Source organism: Fringilla coelebs (assembly GCF_963513975.1).
Source record: "Fringilla coelebs genome assembly, chromosome: 2".
In the NCBI taxonomy this organism is placed as follows: Eukaryota; Metazoa; Chordata; class Aves; order Passeriformes; family Fringillidae; genus Fringilla; species Fringilla coelebs.
The window spans coordinates 90,669,482-90,680,203 of NC_140029.1; the positions used below are offsets into that span (position 1 = coordinate 90,669,482).

At 44.0% G+C, this 10,722-nt stretch overlaps 1 protein-coding gene across 2 annotated transcripts in view; it reads left to right on the top strand.

Annotated features, from left to right (window-relative positions):
* TBX15 (T-box transcription factor 15) overlaps positions 1-7,100 on the top strand; it is a gene marked incomplete at both ends in the record, with an annotated part of 88,344 nt that extends 81,244 nt beyond the window's left edge. For both annotated transcript variants that reach the window (XM_084224651.1, XM_084224652.1), the window contains one exon: positions 6,316-7,100. In XM_084224651.1, the coding sequence (XP_084080777.1) occupies positions 6,316-7,100 (785 nt within the window). The remainder of the gene's footprint in view (positions 1-6,315) is intronic.
* Between the last annotated feature and the right edge of the window lie 3,622 nt (positions 7,101-10,722).

Genomic DNA, 10,722 nt, shown 5'->3' on the forward strand with positions numbered 1-10,722 from the left:
AATTTTTCTTCTGCGACCAAAGGTGAAGTGACTAGGGAGGCAGAGAGTAAATTTCATATGCCATACTTAGTGTGCATGTGTGTGGAAGAGCACAGAATGGTAGTAGGATTTACCTTTTTGTGCAAATTTGTTTTCCTGCATGCATGCCATTACATTTATTTATTGTTGTGTCTGAGGGCAGGACACTGCCAAACACTGGTAAGGGTTGCTCTTTCCTGTGCTTTAAAAAGACCCTGTACATCTGTATCCAAGACTGTAGAGCCCTCACAAAAACCAGATCTTTCAGAAACAACTTGGAGTGCATCTGCATGGGCAGGCTCCTCTGTGCTCCTTGCTGGCCAGACACATGCCAGCTCCTGGCCAGCTCCATTTGGAAAGCTGGAGAGTTGCATTAGCATGGCTCTGTGCCCAAGGGAATATAAACTACCTCTCAGGAGGGCTTATTTGCCCAGGTTAAGTGCCAGGAGGAGAGATGTGAGCCAGGTGAATGACTAATGGCCACAGTGCCTTTTTTCTGCACCCCCAGGTGCTTGGATACATGCCTATCATACAATGAAGGTGCCAGCATCTTGGGCAGGTGTCAGAAGAGGGGCTGTGGCTCCTCCAGGTGAGGTTGTGCACCTATCAATCCAAGCATCAGGTCCAGCTCACATATGGAGGTGGAAGGAGATGGCCTGGCTGAGGCTGTGGGCTGGGCAATGTCCTGTGGGCTCTGCACAGCCTGCGGGCTGTGGGCTCACCATGCTGACCCCGTGGTTGGTGTCTGGCCACAAGCTAAACTAGCTTGTAGGTGGGAGTGGACTAAGCTCTTGCACTCAAAGAATAGCTCTGTGCTGCCTGACTCATCAAAAAATAAAATCTTAAGACAAACCACCTTGCTATTCCCATCCTTGTCAGAAAGTAAAGCACAAACTTTGAGGACATGCAGCCACATCTGTTTGCAATGTGACAATCTCACACTAGGTCACCCCTGTGTGAGACCAGCCACACTGAGAGCTGCAGGCTGTAACCAAGTTGCCAAACTTCTCTAAAGCTCTTGTCTGTCTGGTGAGACTCTGCCATTGCACAGGGTGTGGCATTCATGTTCAGCTACGTTGTGCTGAAGGCAGCTCTGCACTGAGCGAGGACTTCAAGGATCAAGAGGTTTGTATGGAGGCACTGCAGGTGATGGTAGCATCCAATGCCTGGAAACATTAGCAAGGAAAATATGCTGCAGTGGAGTCCAAAGTTTGATTTACGTGCACCTTTCAGATAAAGGAGGTTGGGATAAGTGGAGGGTCAAGTGAATAGTATGGTGTCATTCGTAAGAGAGATCCCAGAAAATTTTCCATGCACAATTGCTTCAGACTCCCTTGGCACTGACGCTCTCCACACTATCTTGCTGTTGCCAGAAAGCTCCTTTGGCAAATGCTGGCTGCTGGCAGATGCATTTTCCATCTACACTTCAGTGTTAGAAGTTCTCTACGTGACCTGCCTTCTGTGGAAGAGGTCCCTGTAGTATTTCAGATGCCCTGGCACACTGAATGTTTCCAGAATATTCCAACCCCTCATTTTAAGGCACATCATGCCTTATGGACTATGTATGTCTGGGCTGAAGTTTACTCTGAAATTGTCCTTAACACAAGCTCAGTCTAGGTAAAAGCAAAAGCAAGGGTTTATTTGGGACATGCAGGAAGACAGCACCATTACTGTGGCGTAGATGGACACACATGACAGGGAGGAAATGCCAGTCATAGGCTATTTGAGATTATATTTCTAAGCTGTAATTTCTTCCCTAAGCCTTGTGGCCACATATCTGACACTGGTGCACAGACAGCATTTCTATTTGGTGTCTCAAGAGTGACAAGAAGAGGAAGGTTTGCCTTTAACTCCCACCCTTTCCACGTGGTCTCTCTGTCTTCCACCATGATTTCAATCTTCTTTGTCCCTGCTTCTCAGTCCCAGTTTGCAAATTTTGACTTCTCTTGCACTTGATCATTCTCCAGTTCCCCTCACTGAAAGGTGGTGTACCTAATAAGCTTCTGTCCTTTTGATAAGGTCAACTTAGTTATCCCTTGTATGCCCAGAGAACAAGCTCCTTTCAGGATGACAGCCTTGCTTGGCTAAGCCCTGGACAGAACAGCAGGACACTGTGAGGACAGACACTTTCCCCTGTGTGGGGGGCTGGGTTCAGATACCAAGGAGGGGCCTTTGAAATTCTGAACCTTCTATTTTATACAAATGTGGCTCAATAATGGCACATGTGTGGAACCAATGCCTGCAGAGCCAAAAAATGATCTTCTGGGGGCTGCTCAAAATGGTAATTAATCACTCTGGAATCATGGTAGGTGTGGAGGTGAGAGATACTGTGACATTGCTGGTAAATGCTTTTGGTGTTGGCAACTATTTCCAGGGGAAATGGTGGGTAGAGAAAAGGAACAGAGGACAGCTATCGAGGGATTCATTTTATTCTTGCTTAAATGTGGTTTCAGTTGACTTAAACCAGACCTAACATAGTTTTGTGTATCAGTTTAACTAGATTGGTTTCTATCCATGCCTTCCATTGAAATGACACACACATCTGTTTTTCCAAGACTGTGGTATGGTGTGGATATATTTACTGGGCTTGCTGCCATCTCTAAGGGTATTTGGCTGACTTTGTAACAACTACAGACCAAGTTATAACTTCACAAAAGTCCAGGTTGTGTATGGCCCACACTTAGGGCCGCCAGAAAAGATGGCTAAGAAATTTCCTTCAGAGCAGGGCAAGGCTGGTCTGAAGAGAATGACCTGAGACAGGCCTTGCTTTGTACTATTTCCTGTTCCACTTGAAGGTGTAAAGATTACTCTGCAAATGATCAGGAACTTCTTGCTTCTGTATTTGCTCTGTTACAGTAGAACTGTGCTTGTGGTTGGCATTGGTGGCAAAGCATTCTTTTGAGAGAGTTATCAGGTTTGGTACTTGCTCACGTTGATGATCTTTTACCTCCTCACTATTTTGAAGGTACAGAGAAAAAAAAAAGTCTTTTTTACTCTTTTTCCTAACTGTTGTGGTGTCACTTCAGGGTTTTCCTGTTGGCCTGCAAATAGGGATTATTCAAAGCAGAATCACTCAGTCCTTCTTTAGAGGTGACCTGAAATGTGCAATTCTCAGTTTTGGAGCCATTAAGCAACCCTTGAAACTGCTAAGAAGCAAAATTTACTCTTACTCAGTGTAGCCAAAGCCTCAGTTATAGGTACACCTGGATTGTAGCTTCTCAGCAGATGAATAAATGATCTAATAATCCCCAGTTTAAATGCAAATTAGATGAGCAGATCTCTCTGTACCCTCCTCTCACATCTTAAGGATCCTTATTCCAACGAGCAGGAATCTTTATTCTTTCTAGATTGTCTTCTGAGTATCTTGGACAGTCATGTAAGTCACAGGCAGATGTTCCCACTGTTATATATCCTCTAGAGAAAGTGAGAGTGGTGTTTCCATACCTGAGGACATATTAAAAACTCAAGGCTTCAAATATTGATACTAGAATTAATAGAAAAAAATCTAAGAAAACATAAAGTTTTAAAGTTTCAAAACAAGGTTGGCAAAGTTAAGAACTTGCTTGTTAGAAAATTCTTGTAAGCAAACAGATTTGGAAAATTCAGGAAGAGGTAGGAATCCACAGTCTGAACCTGTGCTTTGTAACTCTGGTTGTTCAGTTCAGTAAGAGAACTGGCAGTTGGCTGTTTACAGTGGTAACTAATATGCATTTTCTCCTACTGCGTTGATAAAGTTTAGCTCTGGGGCTGAAATTAAGACATTGTATTTAATAATTTATTCTACATATTTTATTTCAAACAGATCATTAAATACTCATACATATATACATACACATTTTTACTTATTCTCCAGACACTGTCAGCAAGGGTGTCCCTTTCTGCAGTTTGTTCATTAAATAAATGGTGTGAAAGTCAAAAGCAGGATTACTGTGGGCTGAGTACATCTCACTTTGTGCTGTATTTGTTTTGTGATTGTTTGATCTCTGTATTTTGGTCTTGGATAACTAGAAGATGAAACATGAATTCAGCTGTCTGCCAGTTCTCACTGTTAGAGGTTGTGCTCTTTACAGCAGGGCTAACAAAAAAATAGTGTCTGTAGTTGTGCTCAATCTCACCTTTATCAGCAATTTCAACTAAAACAGGCTGCAATGGAGCTACCTGTGTAGAGGCCAACCCTCCCTCCTGCTGACCCTACTGCAGTGCTGACAACCTGTAAAAGAGAGACAGGGACAAAGGCTGAGCGAGGTTCCATCTTTGCTTGCCACAGCCAAAATAGCCCGAGGTTGTCTGACACAGACATTAAACGAACCAGGAAAGTGTAGCCTTTATTTAAAATAAATGCTAAGTTAGAAACTTACACAACAAGCCTTTGAACTCTGGAGCTAAAATATGTGAGTAAGTTTGAGCATTTCAGTATTGTCAAGAAGTGAAAGCAGAGTCCATGGTGGCATTTGAAAATTCAGTTTCTCTCATTTGCTTTAATGGAGACTTGATGCAATGCTTCTTTTATGCTTTGGAATGAATGACAAAAGGAGTCAGTGGCTCAGCAATAACTGGTAATGGGAATGTCTGCTCTGACTTGACAACACAGAAATTTGCCTTTGGTTAGTGTTGCCTGGGTCAACAGCAATCACTCCAGGCTGTGCCTACCCAGTGCTATTTCTCTTCTTTTTTTCTGAATCTGGGTTAAAAAAAATTAACTTAAAAAATCACATATTATTTATCACAAAATGAAATATTATAAGTGATTCAAGGTTACATTTTCACTCCCCATCCTGTTTCACCCTAGATGTGTCAGAAGGATTCAGATATATTCTCACTTTCATTCTCACCATCATATCCTGACACAGAACATGTCTTTCTAGCCCATCTCTTTACCACTAGCATCACCTATTCTCTTTCATCAAGCAACACTGCATTAAGTTCTTTCTTTTTTTCTTTTTTTTTTTTCCCCAGCAACAGACCTAGACTGGTCTCAAAATCCTGCTGGATTTTTTTTCATAAGGTGATGCATGAAAAAGTTGTCCCTTATTTTTGTGTGCAATCTCTGCCTTGATGAAATTTCACCTGCCCATTCAAACACTGTCTTTTCAATTCCCTTTGCCTCTCATCTGTAATCTTCTACCTTGTTAGAAATGCTGCTTCCCAGTTCCTCTGGGTCTGTTTATTCTTTGGTCAAATTTTTTCACCAGCACTTTTTTGGTCCTTTTACAAGAGTCTCCACTGTTGATTGCCCTAATGCAGAAAGGGCAACTCATACAAAGAGAATAATGAAATGAAAATAAAAGTTTTCACATTAGAAAACTGAATTATTTTAGGCACAGAACTGGTTTTCCTGGTTGTTCAAGGAAGCTTCCTTCAATTCAGAATGTTGCTTATAAATAATCACTGCTTAAGCTCAAAATTGTGCCATCGTCTTTTTCATAACACTTTACTTTCAGTTTGCTACCATTCTTGGTAGTATTACACAGTATTATTTCCCAGGTCAGAGCACGTGAGCATCCCTGCTGTGCAGAATGATCAATTCCATCATTCATAGCATAAATATTGTATAATGCACTGATACTACTGACACGCATATATATCAATATTTTGTTAACATCAGTGGTACAACACATGGAATCCCTTTTAAATTTCACGCACATGATTGAAAATCCTGACACATCCTCTTTCTGCACTCTGTGGAGCAGGATATAGCTTGAAACCGTGTCCCCTCTTTTTAGTGTTACTTCTGGCTTGAATCAGTGCTGCTGCACCGTGAGCCAGCTGACAAAAATGCTGAATAGAGCACAAGTCCAACACGCTTTCAGCCACTCTCCACCGCAAGCCCCGAGCAGATGATAAAGCGTGTTTGCAGTGGGACCAAACAGCTCACTGACTGGGGATCTTCCTGCAGACCAGGAGAGAGGAGAAATTACTATTTTTTTGTTCCCCCCTCCCAAAGATAACTAGATAAACATGCCCGGAAATGGCAGATCTCTTGACCGATGGAGCCATCGTTCCTCCCAGCTTTTCCCAATGCCTTGGGTTACTCTGTGGCAAGCTCGCTTCCCTCTTCCATTTTAAAAGGGAATAAAATGTCTGTTGAAATACAAAGTTGTAACAAAAAAGCAGAAGGAAAGACCAAGGGATGCTATTAATAAAGTGAGGGCCCTCGCCAAGAAAGGCTGAGTTTTCCAGTGGCCATTTTACCACCCTTGCTTCTTTATTGAACTGAGCTGTTTTTCAGTGAGGCCGTCTCATTTTGCAGATGTGGTTCTGGCCGCTGAACATCCTCCCGTGTGTTTTGTTTTGCAGGAGGCAGCACAGGAACGTCCCCGACCACCTCCAGCACGGGGACCCCGTCACCATCCGCCTCTTCTCACCTTCTCTCTCCATCCTGCTCTCCTCCAGCCTTCCATCTGGCCCCCAACACTTTCAACGTTGGCTGCCGGGAGAGCCAGCTCTGCAACCTCAACCTGTCTGATTATCCTCCTTGCGCCAGAAGCAACATGGCAGCGCTGCAGAGCTACCCAGGGCTGAGTGACGGGGGCTACAACCGGCTGCAGAGCGGCACCGCTTCTGCCTCGCAGCCCTCCGAAACCTTCATGCCTCAGAGGACTCCCTCCTTGATCTCAGGAATGCCGGCTCCTTCCTCCCTGCCCAGCAACAGCAAGATGGAGGCGTACAGCGGCCAGCTGGGATCTTTCCCCAGCTCCCAGTTTCAGTATGTCATGCAAGCAGGCAACCCTGCCTCCACCTCCTCCTCCTCACACATGTTCGGTGGCGGCCACATGCAGCAGAGCTCCTACAATGCCTTCTCCCTGCACAATCCCTACAACCTCTACGGATACAATTTCCCCGCTTCCCCCAGGCTGGCGGCGAGCCCAGAGAAACTCACCACCTCCCAAAGCACTTTACTCTGCTCTTCCCCCTCCAGCGGGGCCTTTGGAGAGAGGCAATACCTTTCCACGGGGATGGATCACGGGATGCACATGATCAGCCCTCCCTCCGGCAGCCAGCAGACGGCGGCCGCCTGTGACAACCGGCAGTACGGGGCGGTGCAGGGCTCCTCCTCACAGATGTCCGTGCACATGGTCTAACAAGCCTCGCCTCTCCCGGGCACCGGAGGCAGCCGGACCTTCATCCTTCCCAGGGGTGAACCCCTCCCAGTACTCTTTTGCCTTCAAACTTATAGTGGAACTAGTATTGTAACGATGAACAAGAACATAAACCACCTAGGTGTGTGCCCTCCTGGAGAGCCTCGACTGGCAGCCATCGCCACTTGTAGTAGCCCAGGGCCTCCAGACTGGCACGGAGCATCTGCTTTTTCTGGACATTGCAGAGAAGAGGGCATGACTTTAAGGAGGAGCTGGAGAGAAGCAGCTGAATTTACTGTTTTATGCATTAACTTTAGGCAGTGTGAGCTTTTGGCGTGGAGGGATCTGTTCCCTGTGCTGTCTCCTCCAAGTGATGAAGAAGGGCAGTCTCCCAGGGCTTCATCCTCTGAAGCTGCACTGCCCAAGGCTCTAAAGACGTCCCCCTTCCCAGACAGTTCCTCACTGCCAGAGCCCATTTCTGAAACCAGTGGGTCTTCCTTCCCCTGGAGCACAGGAACGGCGCCGCGGGGCTGGAGCTCCTTCTGAAGAGGTTTCTCATCCTCACCACGGCTCTGCCCAGCTGGCTGCTTCCTTATGGAGGTGGAGCTCACCAGCAGCCAGCCTGCAGATGGAGAAGGGAGAGAGAGGAGAGGAAAGTTTTAGCTCACAAATGAGCCTCAGACAGAAGCGGGGATGGAACCTTGGAAAGGTGAATGGGGGGAGGGGGCTCAGCTCCTGTTGGCTGGACTGGAAGCGATGCGGCGAAACGGAACGGATGACAGCCTTTGTGGGGAATGTGTCTCCCACAGCACTCATCCCAGGGGGAAGAAACTGTCCAGACTGAGCTCATGGGGAAGAGTGATGAGAAAAGAGAGCTCTACAGGAGTGCAGCTGACCTTGCATGCCAGAGTTGCCGTAGAAAACCATTAGCATTTCAGAAACAGTGAGGTTGAGTATTTGCCAACCTTCCACCTGCCACATGGTCTCTGTTTAACCAAATAGATCATTGCCTTTTAACATCTTTCTTTTCTGGCTTTTTTTCCCTTGTTCTTTTTTTTTTTCTTTCCTTTTTTCTCTTCAAATCCTTTAAAAATAAGAAAACAATTGTAGCTTGGTGCAAGCTATGCATTTAAGTTGTGTGAAAATGCAAATACCAAGTAACAGAATACAGATATTATTGAGAGTTGTTGTGAGGTGTTGTAGATAAATGTATTTATATGCCTAGTGGGGTATTCAATATTATGAATATAAAAGAGGGCAATAAAAATGGTATGTAAAATATGTATGAAGAAAAAGCTGTATAAAGATTTGCCCTATGCACGGAACTCTGTTTCTAAGTGCCAAGCACAGAAAGCGCTAAATAAATCTTTGCAATTGTTCCTTCTGTGTTCTTCTCTGTCTGTGAGGCTTCCTCAGTGGTTTTCTAGAGACAGACATTTTAAAAATACTGTCACATGTGTTTGCACAACAGAAGGGGTGAAGATACAGTGCCAGATTGTGAAGTCCAGGCAATATTGCAATAAAAATAAAAAATTCTATCTTCTCAAGAAATTTAAAAAACTGAGTCCTTGGAATTTGTAAGTTGTCGTCTTCACAGGAAGTGTATCTTAAAAACAGCCTGAGTTGTTATTTTGATTATTGAAGAAGGTCTTCAGAACAATTTTTCAAAGTCATTACACTCAATGATACTTTAAAATAGCAATATAGTTTATTTATCACTTAAAAATAGTTTTAAAATGTAATTTGGGGGTATGTGTCAGTTTTTTATTTGCACTATAATTCTAATGAGATTGAGACATTAATACTGAAAGCTGTGGGAGGCTGAAGCACCTTCAAACCTGGCTGTAAGTTATGGCTGCAGAGTTTACAGCTTTCCTTGTGTCAATAAACTTCTTTTCCCCTGAATTGAAAAAGCACCAGGAAGGTAGAAAGACCTTTAAAGATCAATTCTGCAAGCATTTCTTTATTTTTGTTTTTACAAGGGAAGATAAATATACCAATGCCATTCCCAGTTCTGTGCCTGGTCTGTCTGGCTGTATTCTGGCTTTTACTGTGTCTAGCCTTGGATGCTGCTGAAAAGGGCAGGGGACATTATGGATGGGGACAATCCATCCTTCACCTTGTTGTCTTTTGTTTACCCCTAATAATGAATTATTGGTTTAATCTTGACAGGGAGTTTTGGAGCCTTTCTAAAATCCTTTCAGAACTTTTCAGAAATGCCCTTCAGCCTGTGCTTTGATGTTTGCTTTTGGGTTTAATTCCATTTTATGGCAACAATTTCTACAGGTTAATAGTATGTTGTGTGAACCAGTATTTCCTTCTGCTGGCTCCTTGCATTAGATTGCTCTTTCTTATTTAATCAGTTTAATTCTTTGTGAGTCAGTCTGTATTTCAGGTAGAAGAAGAGACTCAACAAAATCAAAATCATTGTCTGTATCAAAATACGTGTCTAATCTGGATTCAACAAAAAAAAAAAAAGAATAAAAAATGATTACTGGAAACAATAGCTCAAAAAAGCAAAACACATATGCAGGGCACAGCTTAAAAATTAGTGTGAAGAACTGGTATCTAAGTTTCTGCACAGTTTAGTAGGAATCCATGGGTATGAGCTTTGGAATGGTTACCCAGACTCTTTAGCAGTGTGATCCTTCATGTTATTGAGTACTTTTTACCCTCATCCAACCATACTCTTCAGAAAGTCTTACTGCATTAGTACAAATTGAAATTCCTTTTGGTATGAAGCATATTGACCCTGGGGTGAGCATTCATGGACCTTATTTATAGACATATTTATTTAACTCTTATGGGGCACCTATATAAAATGAGAGAGCTTAGACAGCTAGATAGTAGTCATTCCATAGTGTTTTGCTGCTGCAGGGTCAGAATAGTCAGCACCAAAACTGAAAAAAATAGGAAAAAGATTTGAGAGGCTTCCCTGTTCCAAGACGTAAAGTTGTAAGTGAAAGTTACACTGACAGTTTATGAGGATTAAAAACAAGCTAATAGTGAAATGGGCAAAAAATATTACACTTTTTCCTTGGCAGTCACTGTGCAAAGCGAAACCAGAGCAGTGTTTGGAGGGCAGTATCAGAAATAACAGGACAAACTTGTTAAAATTATTTATTTATTTATTTATTTATTTATTTATTTTATTTATGTTGTTTAGGTGCACAAGGTTTAGGTGCTTGTTTAGGTGCACACTCCCCTGAGCAGATAACCTGCTTAAGGCTTGACACCACCCCAGAAAGAAGACGTGAGCCTTGAATTTGAGGTGGACCCAGGTGCGACAGGAGTCTCCTGTACAGCAGTGGCTCTTCTCCCCCTGCCATCCAGGGGCACAAGGCCCTGAGCCATTTGCCACTTCTCACTGGAGCTTCCCAGAGAGAGGTGATAGCAGTGGAGAATGGGAGATGCACTGGGATCAGTGTGAGACCAGCCAGGTCCAGCTGGCCGGGTGGGCAGCCCGGGTTGCAGGACACACAGCAGGCAGCCCCCCTTTCCTTGGGACACTGCCCTGACCACAGGGCTTGGGAGCCCTCCTGGCACAGCCCTGCTTTGATCCAGGAGCCCTTTGATGGCTCATTTGCACAGCATGTGTGTGTGGGTGGCAGAGGCAGCACTGCTG